We start from the raw sequence: 21300 nt of genomic DNA on the forward strand, positions 1-21300 counted from the left end.
GATGGCCCTCCTTTAAGGCTGGAGTGCCCAGGTGGGCTTGGCTACGACTGAACTGGGCTCACTGGTGGCCAGAGGCAAGGAAGACCCAACGGAACACCCCGCCCTAAGTCGTGCCGAGCGAAGCCAGGCAGGAGGGTGGCCATGAGGCGCCTCGTGTGGCAGCGCTCTACTCCTAAGCCCAGATCCAGCGGGCAATAGGGGCAGGGAGAGGAGAGGAGCTTCCACGCTCAAAGATGGTGGGGGCAGCTCAGAGGGGCTAGCGAACTGAGATAATAACACCATGCTTGCTCCTGCCTCGTTGCTCTGTGCCCTCAAGGAGCTGGCCAGCAAGAACTTCAAGAGGCTGCAGGTGAACGTGCTCCTGGGGGGGGGGCAGGTGGGAGAGGAGAGCTGGTGGCAGCAGGGGAGGGCTGTGCATGCCTGTTCCGTTCTGGGGAGTGACCTCCTTAGACCGGGGCTCTCAGCCAAGTGGCCTTGGCAGGCACCCCAGCTTGGGAACAAGGTGGCACCTGGTGGCCACCTTCCCACAAGCACTGCTGGAGGGAGTTTTGACCTCCAAAGTGGAGGGCGCAGCGGCCTTTTCCCTCGTCCGGAGATCTCTCTGCTTTTCTGGGCAAAGCGAAGGGAAGGCTCTGGCCGTCCTCCATGCTTTCAGAAGCCCATCCTGGTATGGTCTTTGGACAGAGGCATGAGACAAACCCAGGAGCTGCCTCCGGGGCTGGCAGGTGTCTGACACCACCACCACTGCTTTTTAGGGTTCACAATACTTAGCCTGCCCTGGTTGCTGGCAACCTACACTACGTCACTGGTAAGCCCCAGTATGTTCAGTGGATATTATTCTCAGGTCACTGGGAACTGGGCATAGGATTGCCGAAAAATGCTATCTACCTTTGTGACTAAAGCACCTGAGTGCCCTACTTCTAAGTAAACGTTCTATTTGTTTTCCATGCAAAGCAAATAATTTGTATAGATTTGGCAAAGGAGTTCTGTTTTAATCAATTAAAATATTCAGAAATGCTTGGACTAAATCTAATTTGCTGCTTGCTAATTTTAGCAAAACAAAAGTTTTGGCAATTCTTTCATTTGTGTTTAATCATGTACACCATTGCCTTGATTATCTTATGTTAACAAACTCTATTTGGCTATAAATCATACTTGGAAATGTCCATGTGAAGCTCAATTGGGTACTGATTGCGTGCAATTGAAGGATAATTTGCTACTGAAGGAATCTGGAATAAATCAGCATCCCCCCCCCCCCTCAAAATATGTGACTAGGGCACAGACTGATTCATTTATAAAACACACACACACAAATGTACAAAACACATTAATTGCATCTCTAATTGAGACTAGGGATTGCCTGTGAAGAGTCCCTGTTAAACATATTTCTACCTTTTGCAATACAGGGATATTGGTTTTCTAATAGGTAGATCCAGGGTCACTGGATTTTTCCATGATTATTGTGGTTCTTATGTAATAGCCTGGTCACTGGAAACTTGCAATGAGCATCGCTTGTTGTTAATGCACAGCTAATATCAATCAATTTGAAAGGAAAGATTTCTCAAGGGAACTCATACAAATCAGTCGTGAAGCTGTAATCCAAACAAAATGTGGCACACATTTCAAGATACCTCTCTACCTTTATTTTTAAGCGCTGGAAACAACGTGTGGAGACAGCTGCTCTGAGGACAAGAGCATATTTTTTCCAACTTTGTGTGACCAAGGGCACTCTGCCGTGTGGCAGTTTTTTTAGTGTGGAATTTTTTATTTTGAAAAATGAAGTTCATCTGAGGATATGAAATGCAATCGGAATAGATAACCTAGGTTTAGAATTGTAGAATTGAAAGGGACCCCCAAGGGTCATCTAGTGTAACCCTGCGCAATTCAGGAATCTCAGCTAAAGCCCCCAAGACATCTGGCCATCCAACCTTGACTGTTCAAGGAGACAGTTTCACTGTTGAACAGCTCTTACTGCCAGAAAGTTCTTCCTGATGTTTAGTCAGGATCTCCTTCCTTGTAACTTGAAGCTATTGGTTTGTGTCCTACCCTCCAGAGCAGGAGAAAAACAGCTTGTTCCCTCTTCCATGTGACAGCCCTTGAAATATTTGAAGGTGGCTATCATGACCCGGAAGCTGTCTGCGGACAAACGCCGGCTCCCTCGGCCTATAGAGCGAGATGAGCGCGCAACCCCAGAGTCAGTCACGACTGGACGTAATGGTCAGGGGTCCCTTTACCTTCCTTTATCATATTTCAATTAGTGTTCTCTTTTCCAGACTAAGCATACCCATTTCCTTCCATTGTTCCTCATAAGGCTTCGTTTCCAGACCCTTGACCATCTCAGTCTCCCTCCTCTGCATACCTTCCAGCTTGTCAACATCTTTCTTAAACTGTGGTGCTCAGAATTGGACACAGTATTCCAGGTGTGGTCTGACCAAGCCAGAATAGAGTGGTACTATTACTTTCCTTGATCTGGACACTAGACTTCTGCTGAGGCAGCCTAGAATACCATTAGCTCTTTTTTTTTTTGCTGCTGCATCACACTGTGGACTCATGTTCAACTTGTGGTCCACTAAGGCGCCTAGATCCTTTTCACATGTACTGCTAGTAAGTCCCCCCATCCTATATTTGTGCATCTGGTTCATCCTGCCTAAGTGCAGAACCGTATGTTTGTCCCTACTGAAATTCATTTTGTTAGCTTGGGACCAGTTCTATCTGTTAAGGTCATCTTGAATCCTGTTTTTTTCTTTTGCAGCATTAGCTACCCCTCCCAGTTTGGTGTCATCTGCAAATTTGATGAGCATCCCCTCCATTCCTTCATGCAAGTTGTTTATAAAGACATTGAACCCTGCAGCACCCCACTTGTCCCTTTTTTCCAGGATGACAAGGTTCCGTCAGTCAATCAGCTACACATCCACCTAACAGTTACCTCATTCAACCCACAGTTTACCAGCTTCCTCGCAAGAATATAATGGGGAACTTTGTCAAAAGCCTTACTGAAATCAAGATAAACTATTTCCACAGCATTTCTCTGATCCACCAAGCTTGTAATTCCAACAACAACAAAAAGAAATGAGATTTGTCTGGCATGACTTATTTTTGAGAAACCCATGCTGGATCTTAGTAATTGCATCATCCTTTTCTAAAAAACATTATTATTATCTAAGTGTACCACACAAGATTATTCCAGCTTGCTAAATTATATTTTAGTCTGCTTGTGTTAAACTGCTGTCGCCCACTTAAAGGTCTAAAAATATGGCAGGATGGATATTGAAATAACTCCTTTTGTTTCCAACCAAATTCTCAAATGTACAAAAAATCATTCCCCCTCAGTTGGTTAAATTGGCTACTGATAAATTGGCTGAGATTATTGAAATATTTGGCTTTTACAGGGAGAAATCATTTAGAGTTATGTCAGGAGAATATGAGAGAGCTAACGGGCTTTATCTGCACAAGTGAAATGTTTTCATTGCTGGCTATAAAAGGGGGAAAGCACAGCTCGTACTGGAAGAGCTCCACTGCGGCGCGGCAGAATCATTGCCTTAAAATGGTTGCACATAATAAGCTAAAAACTGGTTCGTGTCTGTTGCTTGCAAGTCCCCTAACTACTAAATGAGGGCGGGAGACTGCCTGTGAAGACAAGGAAAGGTCAGTATGGCTGGGACAGAAAGCTCCCGCAAGACCTTGGTGGAGGAGAAATTGTATGCAGTTGACCGGGTTTAACCAGAGGGAACCAGGGGGCTATTGAAAGGCATCTGCTGCTAGGAGAGTTAAGGCACTGGGAGTCCAGTAACTGGTTGGCTGGAGACAGAGAAGCAGGAATACAAGTGGGAACAGAGTGGAAGCAGAACCCTGAAGGGAACAGTTCTTATGGTTATATCCAAATAAGATGGGAATAATTATGTCCTTGGCTTAAAGCAGGGTAGTCACCAGCAACATGTGCCCCCCCCCCCCAGCCCTTATGTTGCCTTTCCAAAGTCGGGTTTGATGTGGGTTTGAGCAGGAATTCAGCTTTTACTTAAGATATACACCAATAAATTATGTAGGGTTCGGGGCCATAAGTAGGAATAGTGAGCAGACCACACTAAATTGTAAAGACATTTTTGTTGAAAAAAAGTTTGATTAATAATGCAGGATTTGCAGCTGTGTGAGAGAATGGGAATTGATATATACCAATAGATTTTGAGCCCATTGTTCTGCATTACAAAAATAAGCAAAATCTGAAAAATGTCATTCATTTGTTTAAAGATATGGTGTGGGTTTTCTGTAGCCTCAGTATACTAACTTTGCTAGATTTGTTTCTTTTTAAACTTAATTTTAGGAAAAGAAATGTCACTTGGGTATTATAGTGAGGATTCTAGAAATAAACATCATGGGTTGTATTCCATTACAGTATGTCCCTCATGGAAGCCTTTTTGCTCCAGCAAATTCCCCTTTCTCCTACCAACCTCCTTGCCACTTCGTGCTGTTTCAACAGGTCCCCCTGAGCCTCTGGAGCAGTCTTGGGGTGGGGTGGGATGTGCAAAGAGATGCAGAGGGAAGGGAATATCAGCTAAAGTAACCTTTTGTCCTCCATTTGCAGAAGCCTCTGCTGGACCACAGGCCTTTCCATGAGCAGAAAGGGACACGGCTGGAGGCAATTCACATCTTTTATTCAGTTTTTCTTAAAAAAAACATTTCCCCAGTACTTTGCACGCCCATGCTTCATACTGATTGACAGGCTTTTTTAGAACTTAGGTTATCACTTTCTAACCTTATTTTTTTAAAACAATAACAACAACACTATTGTGATAATAAAACAAAGAAAAAGCCCTATTGTGATTTCCTTGACAAAAGGGATGCTGATGAGATCAACTAGCTCACAGGACATTGTTTCTAATCAAAGTTCTGTATATGGTGCCAAGCACCTGTCATTCTCACCTTGAGAACTTCCGGTTGCAATCTGATTAGTATGTGCTAATATCTACTTGCTTGCTTAAACTTGTCCACCTTTTCTGCACTTTGAAAATCTCCATACGGTCACCAAAGCTTGACTATTAACTAGCAGCAGATGCAAAATGTTGCACTGTAAAGTTGTACAATGCAGAGTCGAATAAATAGAATCATTTTGTCTTACTCTGAAAGGTGGCAATTCAAGAAGTTCTCGTAAGCTGCTGTGGGTAATTTTAAAAACTGCTATTCCTAAATTAATAAATTAGAATGCCACTTTGTAAAACAATTTACCGTATTTTTCGCTCTATAAGACGCACCAGACCATAAGACGCACCTAGTTTCTGGAGGAGGAAAACAAGAAAAAAAATATTCTGAATCTCAGAAGCCAGAACAGCAAGTGGGATCGCTGTGCAGCCTCTTGCTGTTCTGGCTTCTGGGATAGCTGTACAGCCTGCAATCGCTCCATAAGACGCACACACATTTCCCCTTACTTTTTAGGAGGGAAAAAGTGAGTCTTATAGAGCAAAAAATACGGTACTTGTGTTCACTGATAAAAACTGATTCCAGAATCAGATCTTGCCCTAGTGCCAGTTATTGCAAGTTCTTAAGCTGAATTTACAGTTGGGAGTCAAAGATAAATAGAAGGGCTTTTTCATGCAACATGTCATCAATATATGACATAAGGTGTGATGAAAGGCACAAGCTGAAATAGCTTTGAAGGGGGATTCACCAAATAAACAGAGGATAAGTTGATCAATGACTGTTAGTCATAATATTTAAATGAAGCCTTCATATCCTGCTCTTGAAGTTCCCAGAGGCAAGTGGCATGCAGCTTTTGGACGAAATAGATGTTGAGCAACAAATAAATATTTTTGTTCTTATACTCTGACTTTTGTTTCCTTATATTACTTGCTTAGATTTCAAGTAATGTGATCACAACAGTTTATTATGGTGCGATTAAACATTTAACAGTGAGTGCAGGATTGTAGCCATAGTAATTTTAGTTAAAATTCCTAATGGGCAGTATCCAATTATTCAAAGCTGCTGCTGTACTGAATAAATATTTCATAATTGCAGTTGCCAGCATTAAATTAATTAACATCCAGGTAACTAGCTCCTTGGGATTTCCCCCTGTTCTAGTAATTATAATTTCGTAAAGATAATGGACAGAGCAGGTTTTGATGTGCATTTTGTTATACTCAGTTGATAATTTTGATTTCAATGTCTATTTTATTTCAGTGTCTATTCTGGTGTCATAAAAGTCTAGTATGTGTGTTGATGTGAACATGTTTTCCTTGGATGTCATTTGTTAACAAAATAGTTATGAAAGAGGTGCTAATAAAGCATTGATATTCTTTTGGTAGCCAGAAGTGCAACTTGCTGAAGGCTTTGACGTCTTTATGCCGAAATCACAACTGGACTCTATATTAGCAAATTACACTCGTTCAGGAAGTCTGCTGTTTCGAAAGCTGGTGTGTGCATTTTTTGATGACAAGACCTTGGCCAACTCTTTACCCAATGGCAAGAGGAAAAGAGGTCTCAATGACAACCGAAAAGGACTAGACCAAAATATTGTGGGTGCAATAAAAGGTATTGTTCTCTTTCTTTTTAATATATGTGCTTTTATAATATAATCTAGTGGTTATGCTGTATCACGTTTTGGGAGTTGCTAAAAACATTGGTGATCTTTACAAATTTCTCAAGCTCATCTGCAAGCCTGCCTTGGCTATGCGTTCCTGATATCTGATCTGAATCTGATCTGCATGGTCAAACTGTTCCGGGACTACATCATTTCAGATTGTAGGTTGAGGAATAAAGATTTGCACACATATCACTACTGACATTTAAGACTTGTTCCCTCATTAACACTGAACACATCTCCAAACTGGTAGTACAAGGCGTGTGCAAGGGCTTGTGTGAAAGACTCTACACTTGCTGATTTGTACATCTCAACTATTGTGTACATGAGTACATGGACTGCACATTCATTGAATGTTACATGTGAAAAATGTTACAAATGTACAGCTCAATTGTTGGTATACACAAGTACAAAGATTCTACACTTATTTAATGTAATATGTGACGACCCATGCCAGGATGCTTTTTTTTGAAATGGGGGAATCATTCAGACATGCCTTCTTCAAATTCAGACATGGTGTTTCCAACCTACAGTTTAAAATAGTTCAGTGTATATTTTACTGCACAACAAGATGCTTGTTTTCACTGGGCCTCGGTCTTAACTGAACCTTTTTTTAAAAAAAAAATTTTTTTAATTAGTTTTCAATACAATATACATATAATACCATATCAAAAGTTTATCACAAATTATCTCTTATGGACTTCCTTCAGCTTATCTGCCAGTCATCCGTAATTAATTTTTAGTTACACATTTCCTAAATTTAATACTGCCTTTTTATATACCTTCCCAATCTTATTTTCTTTTTTACAATACTCCTCAAACTTTCACAAGAGCTTCTTGAAATCCCACGAGCGTTGTTTGCTCATCACATATATTTTTCAGATACTCTACAAATTTTCCCCAGTCCTCAATGAACTTATGGTCTCGTTGATATCTAATCTTCCCAGTTAGTTTATCCAATTCTGCATAGTCCATCATTTTCATTCTCCATTCTTCCAGGGTCGGTAATTCCTCCTGTTTCCATCTTTGGGCCATTAATATTCTTGCCGCTGTAACTGCATATTGGAAAAGTTTACAATCTTTTCTATTTTTTTCATTTCCTACTATTCCTAACAGAAAAGCTTCTGGTTTCTTTACAAATATATATTTCAACATCTTTTTCAGTTCATTATATATCATCTCCCAGAAACCTTTCACCTTCTTACATTCCCACCACATATGGTAAAATGTCCCTTCTTTTTCTTTACATTTCCAACACTTATTACAAGTTTTATACATTTTCGCTAATTTGACCGGTGTAATATACCATCTATAAATCATTTTCGTAACATTTTCCTTTAATGCAGTACATGCTGTAAATTTTATATTTTCCTTCCATACTTTTGCCCAATCATCTAGTTGTATATTATATCCAAAGTCTCTAGCCCAATGTATCATAACCGACTTGACTTCCTCATCCTTCGTATGCCATTCCAACAACATTTTGTACATTTTTGATAAAATTTTACAATCATTATTTATTATTTCTATTTGAAATTTTGAATCTTTTTCAACATATCCATTCTCTCTAAAATCCTTTTTAAACATTTCATTTACTTGAAAATAATGCAACCAATCATATACATACTTTTTTACTTGTTCATAAGGTTTCATTTTCCATTTTCCTCCTTCTTTTGCTATCAACTCACCATATGTAATCCAATTCCTTCTCATATTGATTTTCTTTACACTCATAACCTCTAACGGAGATAACCAGTGTGGGACTTTTGGTTCTAATAGGTTTTTATACCTATCCCATATTTCAATTAAAGATCTCCGGAAGATGTGGTTCTCAAAACCTTTATGATTTTTCTTCTGCTCACACCATAAATAGGCGTGCCATCCAAATCTGTTATCGAACCCTTCCAAATCTAACAATTCTGTGTTTTCTAATTTTATCCACTCTTTCAACCGACAAAGACATGATGCTTCATAATATAGTTTGAAACTTGAAATTAACTGAACCTTTTTGATGTGGTGCTTACAGATCAGCATTGAAGAAAGCTCATTATGCAACTGCGTATGACAATCTTCTTTTGTGAGAAATGAAATTATTAAATATAATAATTATCATAAAGATAGGGATGGTAAGATGCTATTGAGGGTCAAGAGGGTCAATGAAATAAAATATTGGTTTTAAATGTAGATATTGGGAAGCACGCCATGCATTTTTAAGAGTTGTATTCTCTGGCCCCCATTTCTTTGAAATTTCCAACTACAAATTAATTATTTCACCTACAACATTCTTAGTGCATTGGGATGCAGTGGTGATGTTGCTGCAAGATTTTATGTTAACAGCTTAAAATGTTTCTTTTGATTGAGTGGTGCATACATTTTGATAAATAAAAAAATAAACAAGATACCCTAGCCAAACACGTTGCTGGCTATGATAGCTCTGCGTGGAATGAAAAGCTAGAGGGAGGTTTGCTGGTTCACATTCTGGAGCCAAATGTATGTCTTCCTCTGTCTGGGGCCATTCCTACAAACAGCTATGGAGTCAGGCACCCATCCCTTGCCATGCAGGTGGGACAAGCAAGCCCAGTTTGGTTTGTATAGCAGGGGTTGTGGCTGCTGCTTTCCTTGTTCAGAGAGGCGGATAAAAAAATTAGGAACTAGGATGTGTGCTGATTGAACACAATCTCCCGGCAACTATACTTATGTGTGAGTCCAAATCTAACTGGAGTCCCACGCCACATCATATTTAGCCTAGTTATTAATCTGACATTAGCTGTTGCTTTTGACTTGTAAGACAGAACTTGAAATGAGCACTGAAAATGGGGAGGCAGCTTGCGTATATGCTGCCAGTCAGGCAAACTGCCTTCATTTGTTTGTATTGTGTTTTATCCTGCACACTTAAGCATAGCCATTTTAATCTGGTGGTATCAATATGGGTCCGTTTAGTTTCAGGGGCTTTGTCAGCACCAGCCTGCTACTTCAGAAATCTGAAGTCTATGGCTCACCAGTTGTTCCTGGACTACGTCTATTGTTCCCAGATCATTGGTCTTACTGGTTGAAACTGATCAAAGGTGGAGTTCAGCAGCGTCTGTAGTGCCATAAGTTCCCCCCCCATCAATGCCCTAACCTAAGGCAGTTCTCAAATACTGATCATTTTCAGTTACAACCAGCAGCTGATAGTATCTAGAGTGGTAGTGCTAGGCACTGTTTATAATAAGAGGGCTCTCTTTATATTGTCTTTATGGTGTCACACAAGGGATACTGCATTGAGGACTTTGATATGCTGGATGGGGGTTCCTCTCCCAGAAGCAAACACAAGGGATGGCACCCTGTGGAACTTAACTCTGCCTGGCTCCATTTGCACGTTCTGCCTTCCAAGAGCTGTTCTGCTGGATACTATGGGCCCATTTATCCCTTGTGGTGGCTCAGCCAGTGTAAGATCGCACTAAGAATGAAAAGATGTTCTTTGCATCATTGCCACTGGGTTCCTTTGTAGCCCTTTCAGATGTTCTGTAATCAATACTTTTGGCTCTGCTCAACAAATCAGTTAAGCGTGTAAAGAAAAATGTTTACTCTGCTGAGGTAGTTTTATATCAATGATGGTTGTTCTCTCGCACTTTAGAAATGTGCACTGTTAAGCAAAGAAAAATTCAGAGTATTTTTTCCTCCTTTACATCTGGTATGTTTAATAGTAGAGTGATGGCCATCAAAGGATGAGAATGTTTACAGAAATGAAGCCTTAAAGATGGGCTTGTAGCAGAGCGTGTGGTTTGGGTACTTTTCCAAGCTGGCTTTGCTATACATTTCCCCCCATAGCCCCTGTCTTTGTCTGCCTGGACTGTTGCCTCTGTTCACTGCCTCACCTTTACCTGGTTCTCAGGTCTTTTGCTTATTCAGTCCTGGAAAGCTTTAGCCCAGCTTTCCCCAACTTGCCTGCCCCCCAAATATATTTTGAGCTACAACTGCAGTGGGGAACCTCCAGCCCACAGGCCTCTTTAGACCCACCAGGCCTCCCCATTTGTTTGTGGGTTTTTTGTGGTTTTTTGGCCCATTTGGCCCATGAGACTGTTTGGGCCAAGCCACACCCACTTGACCTATAATGGGATGGATAAACATGTGGCTGATCCAACAGGGGCTATGCAGGTAGCACTAATCAGCTGATTGGTGGCACCTGTGAAGTGTTGTGCACAGTGTCTTCAGGACAGAGGTCCCTCATCAACAGGACTTGGTAGCCTGGTATTTGTGAAGCCCACAGTGCAAAAGCCCCATGCCCCTGGCTTCACAAGGTCTGACTGTCAGCCGATTGTTGGGCCCCTAGTCACACTTCAGTTGTGGATGTGTGGTGGCACTTTTGAATGGGAGCGAATATCAGCTTTCATCCCTGGTAGCCCCCCCCCCCATCTTAAGTTGCCCAAAATGCAATGTTGCCTATCAATGAAAGCTATAGATTTCCTAACTGAAGTATAGGTACAGATCTATGAAATCAATGGATTTCATAGCTCTACAGGCCAGAGTGTTACATTTTGGGAATATTAAATGAAGACTGGCCATCACAGATCAGAGCTGATCTTTGCTCCTGTTCAAAAGCAGCACTGCTGCCTGCCCCTGAAACGCATCCAGGGGTCTGGTGGAGAGGGCAGGGAAGGACCCCTCTAAGACCCTGCAGTCCTTGGCTGCTGCCCAGCCTGGCTGACCACTGGGGTGAGTCCTGGCTGTTTTAGCTCATCGTTGGGGCCATGTCAGAGGCCTGCATGGCTCCATTTTTTGCTCTATTTCTTGTATATTTCTTGTATATACTCTGTTTCTTTAATCAGGAAGTACAGTGGAGGAATTGAGGTTGGCTGCATGAAACATGCAAGTAGGGCAGCAAAAGGAGCTGATTGGTCATTCATCCTCCATTCAAAGCTGCTGCTGTTGTATGATGGAGCACCTGAGGCAGTCTCTCAGGTTAAAGGTCACCAGTTCCCCAAAAACACTGAAATATTTCCTGTTTTTCTTTACTTCCTCATACTCCCACTCCTGACCATTCTGGTTAAACAGCCCGAGAGCAATAAGGCATATAAATAGTGAACTCAGACAGTCATTTAAAATGTTATTATAAAGATACCTGATTATATATTTGGAATCTTTCACAGAAAACTAAGACAGATGATCTATACCTCCTTTTTCCCTTTTGTAATTAAAAAAAAATACTTTTTAAAAAATGATGTGCCAAGATTTTGTTTCATGAGGAAGCAGTGTTGTCAAATATATGCTCATAAAAAGCACTGATGTGTAGATGAAATGTAGCTTGAAATGTGCACGAAAGGTTTACCCTTGTTAATTCTGTTTTATAAAATCAAAGCCAAATGTTGGTCATATTTGCATGTAATGCTGAACAGTGGTTTAGTGGTACAGGGTTGAGCTGGAAGGAGCCCAAGCAAAAGCATCTGCCTCACATGCTGCCCTATCCATTTCCCACCGCAGCCAGAAAGAGGGCTTCTGCTGGGTTTAGTTTCACTTTTATGGAATCCTGGCTTAGTATTGCATGTGAACCAGAGAGCCTAGCTTGGCATTACATTCAAGCCATGGGTTATAAAGCTAGCTTGTTTAAATAATATGTTTGTCATGAACCATGATCTCTGGTTCACGGCAGAATGAAATAATTTTTTTCAGAAGTCTTCTTCCTGACTGCATGGTGAGAGTAAGTGTGGGGAGAGGTGTGTAAGCCCAACGCTTTGTTTTGGCTTCTTCCACTTCATCTGAGTAACATTTTATGTGTATGTTGCCACTGTGTTTTCAGATTTCATAGTTTCGTGTGTCACTTTGTTCCGGAGATTCCAAGGCAATGTTTTGTGGTGTTCTCTTTAAATGTCTGGAGACTGATCTTTCTAGTGAATATTTCTGGAATGTCAGTGCCATCTTCTGCTAATGTTTTTCAACATGGTAAACATTCGCAGAGTGCTTAGCTTACCGGATCTTCCCTAATATATGCAAAATCTCTTGGCTATTTGAGTGCTTTCAAACAGCTACAGTCCAAGCTTACATTGCAAGTTAGTTTCTTTGAAGGTCTCCCATGTTGGTATCTTCCTGCACTTGGAAAATTGTTTGGGAAGAATACATTTACATGCTGACTTTGCTCAGTCATGGAGATTTTAAGTTACAAAAATGTAAACATCCAGTTCTCACATTTTATATAAAATGTAGAATGTTGTTGTGAGTTTGCTTTTCTTGTGTCTGGTTACTTAAACCTTGGCTTGCAGTTTTCCATCTTTTTCAACCTTTTGGTAAAGAGATTATTTGTACCTTCTGTTTTTAGTGTTCACAGAAAAATACTGCACTGCAAACCATGTGGATAAACTACCTGGCCCAAGAGACTGGGTACAGATTCTTCAGGATCAAATCAAACTGGCAAGAAGACGGTTAAAAAGAGGCTCAGGTAAGGGAGGGTAAGAGGTAGAAAGCAAACTGAATGCAGATAGCAAGGTGGCAAGACAAACAGTATGACAGTGAGCAGCCTGAACCCAGCCTTTAAGAATTACTGAGGAAGGACACTGCTCCTAAGGGCTGATTCAGGCCTATGTACATTTCTTAGTCTTGTCACTCAACTAGTCATTATGACTCAGAGTTGAATATCTGAATCACCTCCATTGAAATGTTTTGTGTCTTACGATGGCGTGAAAGCTGTTTGTGGAGTTTGATCTGTGGCTGTTTTCACACATGTAAGCCAGCGCTTGATGATTCACTGAGACAACTGGTGTTACTCCTCACCTGTCTTGGTGTATCCTTTTTTAAACTGTTGCATTAGAGTGATTATTCCAAAGGTTCAGCTGAAATAGAGCCATGGTTCTCTTTAAGCATGTTCTAGCTACTGTAAGGCAGGATAGGGGAGGCACCTGTTTCTCCTTCCTCAGCTTTATTTTTGTGTGTCAGCTTTATGGGCTTGACATCCTCCAACTTGTTCTGGTTGGTGAAGAACTGGTGGCACAGGTTCCTCGTTTTCACTGCTTTTATATTTCCTTGAGCTACTCCATCACTTTCAATGGATCTGTGAGTTGATGTGGTTAGAATTTAAGCCCCATTCATTCATTACTTGTGTTTGGAACACACATGGTTTCAAGCCAGAACATTGCTATGCTAGCTGCACCCTCCAACCGTATGTTGCCATCTGAAAGGGAACCCCAGATCATAATTAGCTGCTTGAACACACCAGCAGCACGTAATGAGAACACCAAAGGGCAGTGATAGCTTGGCAAGATGACACCAGGGCAAGGAACAAGGCCCCGCTCCAGCTTGAAACCATGAGTGCCTTACGTGCATGTAACATGAGGGCTATAGAATCCTCTGGGTGATCAAGACCTATTTCACCATTTGCTCTGTGCGTGATCCCAGAAATCAACTTCTAACTGCAACATTTACTCAAACGATCTTGTGACTTTTTGAGGTGAAAATAATCTGCCGTAAAACTTGACATTTAACATCAACTGTATAACTTCTGTTTTACAGTTTTGCTTTCATTCTTTAAAAAAAAGCCAAAGAGGCACACAATATTTAAAAAGTACCAATAACAGATGGGCGGGGTATAAATAATATTTTTTTTATTATTATATTAAGTACAATAATGCAATAATAATCACTGCGCAATATTACTTCTCCATGAAACAACCTAAAACCATAAAAATAAAGCAACATTGATTTATGGTCCCTTTCCCAACCTAAAGTAGACATTAATGTACACTGCTTTTTGAGCATATGATATTGTCTGATACAAAGTCAGTTCATTAGCCTGTGTAGCCCAGTATTGTTCTCTGTGACTGAAAGTGGCTGTCCCAGGGCTCAGGTAGAGAGCTCTTTCTAACGTCTGCTCCCCAGGACCAATTTAACTCTAGGGACCAGGGATTGAACTTCTGTATGCAAGGCTCTGCCCTTGAGTGTAGTCCTTCAGTCAGTTTAGTGTTGGGAGCACTCATCTTGCTTGATGGGAAGTTCAGTGAAACTCTGGCACAATTGCTGTTGGCCTAAAAAGATGTGATTGCTTCCAATGTAAAAAATGCGAGATGTGTTTAAATGCTGCTTAGGTGGAGACAGAATTTCATCCTTGTGGGTATAGAGCTAACCTGCATAAGGCAGACAATACAGCAAAAATCTTTATATGTATATGAAGCAATATGACTATCAACCATGGGACTTGCAAAGCTATTCATGTAGTATATGGAGTTGGCCCTGTGAGAGCTTTGGAGCAAACTATCACATTTGGCATTATTTATACCTTCTTTTCAGAGAACTGGATATTCATCAGTCACCTTCTGAAGAGAACTGGTTATTGTCTTATGGAGCAGCTCTTCCTTTGAATTCCCTAAGTTCTTAAAATGCTTCTAATTTGTAGGGGTTTTGATGCGTTCGTGTAGTACACTTGCCTGTTTTCCATACCACTTTTCCCATTTAATTGTATTACTACTGTTTTACTTAATTCTAATTGTATGTATTATGGAGAAATAATATATTTTATGTATTATCTTTATTTAGTAGAGACAACCGACTGTGATGAGAAACTGGACCTTTCTCTACTACAAACAGGTAAAAAAGCTGTTGGTTAATAAAAACAAATTGGCCATTTGTTTGCTTATAGTCTCATTAGAATTGGGCTGTCTGGAATAACCTTGCACAATATAACATCTCTTACCTAAACTTACATTTTCCTTTGTCACTAGATATGCCTCACATTTTCTTACTCTGTCTCCACTGCCTGTTCCGTAGTGCTAGGAGTGGAGGTTATTCCATGTTGAAGTGCTCCTCCACTGGAGGCAGGGGACTGAACATAAAACACTACAATTCAGGAAGGCCAGACAACACCCTTCTCCCTGACATCATTGTGCCTGTGCCCAAGGAGTCCTTCATTACAGAGAAGCATTTAAAATGTGACCTTATAACAGCCAGAAGTCTAGGGAAAGCTTTCGTATTCAGTAACTACTGAATATATAAATCTGTCCTCAGATCACAGAGATTATAAAGATCTCTTCACTCTTGCTCCCCACACCCAATCAAGCAATCAAGGCAATTTATGTAAGAAGACATGATAATCAATTTCCTTAACGAAGTCTTTATATGTCAGCTTTTAATTGCTCTAGTAATTTTATTTAGTATTTTACTGGTGCCCATTTCATCTCATGCAATTTCTTAGTGCTGCTAATTTTTCTACTATCAAAAGTTCGTAAGTGAGACACAAAGAGGCAGTCACATTAGTAGAAATCTTATTTCTTTGGTCTCCTTTCTGCAAAATGTGCATAAGGAGAAAAATCAGTTAATATTAGCCATAAAAACATAGAAGCTTACTTAAAATGCCTGCTAAAATTAAATCTAAACCACACACCTGAAGTTCAGTGGGGAGGGGGCCTGTTTGATCACCTCCAAGAAGGTGTTCCACAGAACGGGGGCCCCAGCACCACATGCATGGGTTCTGGTGTATACGGGCTGTGCGTCAGAGCCATGGGGGACTACTAACAGCAACTCCCCTAGAGACCTCAGTGGTTCTTTAGGTATCCTAAACCCAAGTTGTTAAGGATCTTGTGAGTTAACACAAGAACCTTGAACTTGGCTTGTTAGCCTCTGAGTAGCCAGTGCAAGCTTTTAAGCACTGAAACTTTGTGCTGGTGGTTGTCTGTTCCTACCAACAGTGTAGCCATAGCATTTACACCAGCTGGAGCGTCTAGACCAGGGAAGCCCTACATGGAGCACACTGCAATAACTGAGTCTGGAAGTTCATAATGGAATTACCATGGCCAGGCTTTGCCTGTCAAAGATTATGTCTGTAGCTGGTTATGGGCCCTCTACCTGAGCCTTCAGTGAAAAAGATGGATCCAGAAGCACTCGCAAACTCTGAAAGTGCGCTTTCAGAAGGAGTGCAGCCCCATCCAGAACATGCAACTGACCAATCCACTTACCTGCCATTCCTCCATCTTCCCAGGGTTCAACATTGGGTTATTAGCCCTCCTCCAGTCCATCACTAGGACAGTGGTTAGGATTATACATAGCCTCTTCTGACTCAGATGTTATGGCAATCATAGAATGGTAGAGTTGGAAGGGTCCCCAAGGGTCATCTAGTCCAACCTTCTGCAATGCAGGAATCTCAGCTAAAGCATCCATGACACAGATGACCATCCAACTTCTGCTTTAAAACCCCTAAGAAGGAGAGTCCACCACCTCTTGTGGGATTTGTTCCACTGCCAAACAGCTCTTACTGTCAGATAGTTTTTCTGAACGTTGAGTTGGAATCTCCTGCCTTGTAACCTGAAGCCATTGGTTTGAGTCCTACCCTCCAGAGCAGGAGAAAACAAGCTTGTTCCCTCTTCCATGTGACAGCCCTCGAGACATTTGAAGATGGCTATCATATCTCCTCTCAGTCTCCTCTTTTCCAAACTAAACTGACCCAGTTCTCTCAACCTATTTGTCCCTACTGAAATTTGTTTTGTTCATTTGACCCCGTTCCCCAATCTCTTAGTCATCTTGAATCCCAGTTCTGGCTTCAGCAACATTGGCTACCACTCCCAGCGCACAGACGACACACTGCCCTCATACGCCAAATGGCCACACTCAGTGGCTTCATTTCAGAGTTGAAGAGCATTGGGGACAATATTGTGCCATGCAGTCTCCCAATATTGTTATCTGGACATGACTCTCCAGGATGTGTGTGTGTGTGGGGGGGGGGGGGTTATCATTTGTGCTATATTCTGTAAGCCGCCCAGAGTGGCTAGGGAAACCCAGCCAGATGGGAGGGATATAAATAATAAAATTATTATTAAGTGACCCCAAATAAAAGTGAGCAATCAGGGGAGGGGAGATCATTGTAATTATATATATTTGTAGGGAGGGTGGGGTGGGAGAGTTCTGTTTAAGTGCTTCCTGTATTGTTTTGAAAACCCCCCTCAATAGAGCAGTGCTGTTCTTTCCACTTTGCAGATTAATTTCAGATATTTGATAGACCCTCCCTTGCATTGTTAGGCAAGTGCTTTGTTCTCCATCCATGTGTGTAATATTTTTAGATGAATTCCTTGTTGCTCTTAATACACACCTTTGCATGTGTTCTCTCCCTTATTCTCCAATTCTATGTACTAGATTTCTCTCACAGTAATTAATACCTTTCCATAAGTGATTCCCAGGGGTTGTAATAAAGATACATACCAAGAAATAAATTATGGACAGCCTGTTAGTGTTCTAATTCTATTGCGGACAACACCTTTTATTACTTTAATGTTGAAATCCATAGGTTACTTTTAATATTTGTGTGTCAGTTTTATACAGCCAACCTTTCAGATCCTAAGCCCAGCTTTTCTTTTTCAGGTAACCTCTTTGAAACCACACATTCTGCACCAGTGTTTCACTAGCAGATCCAGACATCTTTACTTTTGAGCAGGACACCAGCGCTGTTTTCAGACTACTTCAATATCTGCGTTCTCTATCATGGCCTCAATCTTAAGTTTGTTCATGCTTTTGTAACATAGGGTAACAAAGCCACAAAATTACTTGTTTCTTATTTTAATCAGAATAGACTTGTTCAGCAAGGATATAGTGCAATTAATCTGATAACCACTGAAATAGAACAAATTTTGTCTTTATGATTGCATTTCCCCACTTAAGTATATGCATGCTGGCTGGCTGTTTGTTCCATCTTTGATTAAACACCGAAACATTAACAAAGTTAAGGGCCTCCCTTAGAAAGGTGTTCTGAAGGACCCCATTTCATATTGGATTCTTGTGCAGAAATCAAAGGACCAAAAAACTTCAAAGTTAATGAATCATTAGTCATCTGTTCTGAAGACCCTTTCTCCCTCTCCCTCTCCCTCTCTCTCTCTCTCCTTAGCCTTTGATTTTCCTTCTTGGGTAAAGATGGTAAATTGCCAAGTATTCTTCTCTGAATAAGTTGCAATATGGTATTTGACAATAAGAGTCCCAATAATTGATGCTAATATTGATGCTGGTGTTTTGTCCAGAACAAGTATTGGTGAACGTGGAATGAACTGTTCTTAATATTGAGATTACTGAGACATTTTATTTTTCAGACCATTTGGTATAACAACCCCCCTCATCTCTCTCTCTCTCTCCCTGGCTTTTGAGTGCCAGCACCATCTTGTAGTTCCCAAAAAGTTATTTCAATAATTATCGCTGTCAATAGCCTCCCCAACACTCTTATACATGGCTTTTCTGTCATATTTGCATGAGATGTAGGGGAAATACCATTACATTTGGGGTGTGTTGATTTTCACAAATACACATGCCTTTCCTCCTGCCTCTTCAAGGATCTGTCCAGCAGTGGGGGAAATGAGTGATAAGGAAGTGCATATAGGAACATGTATCTTGGTTTCCTTTGTTCAACTCAAAGGAGCATAGTATCACACTTTCCTCCTGACCACGAGGAGTTCACACATTTCCTCAACTAAGGATAATTCTGTCGTGAGTGGATTGGGTGTATATAATCTTCTTGCGCTTACACTATGGAAACTAGGTGTTCCAGAGTTACCCATAGTCTTGATTTCCATAAATCTTCATCCCTTCAGTGAGAGTGTTCATATTGGGTCACATCTTCAGGCCTATTTGTGAAATGAAAATGCTCACACAATTACTTATATGTAAAGAGCATACCCATTCACTTCCTCCTCATCTGGCAGGTGTGTGAATCCCTGTGTGTTTTCTCCCTGTGAATATTGTAGGCCAAGGATGAAGGAAATTGGCCCAGAATCTGCAAATTACCGCCCCCCTTAATTTCCACGACAGATTTGTTATTTGAAATTTCAGATAGATGACCAAACATCCTCTGGGTCAAGCTCCACACACTCCATTTTAATCAGATATATTAATATTTGTTATCCCCTGAATCATGGGTGGTGCTGGGAAAGAGAGGCCAGTGTACAAAATCTGAACTCTAAATTATATTAATATATATGTAATCCCACCTTATCACTTGCCAGTTAACTAATATTTATATTAAATTCATTCCAAAACTTATATATTTATCACCATTGTGTACTGATCTCCTTATCTCATTCCTCAGAGTTAAAACTAATGCAAGTGTTCTGCCCCCATCAAATATTTTTGGCTTATTTTATATTTCTGCTTTTGAAAGGAAACTTTGACATGGGTGTTCATAAATTTATACACTGGTCTTTAAGGTTATTAACCCCAAAAGCCCACAAATAATATCTGAAGTTATGGTTTATGTATTCTTGTTACCTTTTGAAGAATCAGGCTTCTGTCCTAGTCTGTTTGTGAAAAGGTACTAGGTCATACTTCCAATGAAGGATTAATGAATGTTATATAATGAAAATTTCAGAGTCATCTTAAGCACACCAGAAGACACTGCTGTAGATATTTATACAGAATCTTTTGTGTTTGTTCAACTCAGGCTGAATAACTACTTCTACTGCAGTTTAACACTTTTATGGAATTTTACACATAATGTGTAATCATTATTACACATATAATTATTGAAATGTGGCTGTGTTCTCTTGATGACAAGATAAACCTGACTTGCACTGCAGTCTTTAAAAAGTACATTTTCTCCTTAGAGATGGAAAGGAATTAGAGACTGTTCCCTCTTGAACAGAACTACTCAGTCTCCCCAGTAAATCTACAAAGAAGTCATACATATAGTACCAGTTAACCAACAATCAGCATTCTTTTAATAAATCTTAAAAATAATAGTATTCTTGTCTACTTACTGTGACTACTGTTCAGATTTTTTTCAGAAGTCTTTTTATAGGTTTTATTAGGAAATCATTCCATATTTAGGTAAAAAAAAAGTATCTCAATCTTATGTATATAAGTTTTATTAATATGTACATATTTAGCTATTTTTTAAATTACTATGTTCTTAATAAAACCAACAAGGGACTAGTTGTGAATTGGTGCATAAGATTGTGTTGTGTTATCAATCTCTGGGAATCTGTCAAGTTCAGAAAAAAACACACAATAAATTACTCTAATTCAACAAGTGTTTCTGGTGTGTGTGTATCCACATGTGCTTTTCAGACATACCGTAGTTTAGAAAAGATTGCAGTACAAACTAATTTGTCCGAAAAGCCTGAACTACATTTGAGCGATACTCTAGCAGCCACCAAACCATGACAGTTCTGTTTCCTTCCAGTGGTAACCAGTGGACAAAGTAGTGGCCCAGCCCATTACATTTAACTGTAGTCAGTAGGAACAGAGGAGATTGCAAGAGTATCTCCAGAAGCACAAGGACTTGAGGCTGCAAGTGATACCCTTGACTTCTGTTTTAAAAAATCTGAGTCAGACTTGTTGGTCAGAGCAATTAGGAAAACAGCTCTTGCTTGCTACAGACTCTGGTTGCTTTGGTCCTCTTCTTCCTCAGCCTTCCATCAACTATACAGGAGCAGCGTTAACAAACGTTCAAAAAGTTTCTGAATATTTTTGTGTGCTGTATAGTAGCAGCATACACCATACAGTGGTACCTCGGGTTACATACGCTTCAGGTGACAGACTCCGCTAACCCAGAAATAGTGCCTCGGGTTAAGAACTTTGCTTCAGGACGAGAACAGAAATCGCGCGGCGGCAGCGGGAGGCGCCATTAGCTAAAGTGGTATCTCAGGTTAAGAACAGTTTCAGGTTAAGAACAGACCTCCGGAACAAATTAAGTACTTAACCAGAAGTACCACTGTACTATAAAAATATAGTAATTTTGACTACCTTTGGATAGTGGGGAATAATAAATAGGTGAGATTCTAAGAAGAGGGGCAGGGTGACAA

At 40.5% G+C, this 21300-nt stretch overlaps 1 protein-coding gene across 3 annotated transcripts in view; it reads left to right on the forward strand.

Annotated features, from left to right (window-relative positions):
* Positions 1 to 20525, forward strand: part of BEND7 (BEN domain containing 7) — a 54392-nt gene extending 33867 nt beyond the window's left edge. For all 3 annotated transcript variants that reach the window (XM_081023770.1, XM_081023771.1, XM_081023772.1), the window contains 4 exons: positions 6294 to 6519; positions 12861 to 12980; positions 15068 to 15118; positions 17879 to 20525. In XM_081023770.1, coding sequence (XP_080879896.1) covers positions 6294 to 6519; positions 12861 to 12980; positions 15068 to 15118; positions 17879 to 17922 — 441 coding nt within the window. In that variant the 3' untranslated portion in view covers positions 17923 to 20525. The remainder of the gene's footprint in view (positions 1 to 6293; positions 6520 to 12860; positions 12981 to 15067; positions 15119 to 17878) is intronic.
* The last annotated feature ends 775 nt before the right edge of the window (positions 20526 to 21300 follow it).

Source organism: Podarcis pityusensis (assembly GCF_964106645.2).
Source record: "Podarcis pityusensis genome assembly, chromosome: 10".
Taxonomy (NCBI): Eukaryota; Metazoa; Chordata; class Lepidosauria; order Squamata; family Lacertidae; genus Podarcis; species Podarcis pityusensis.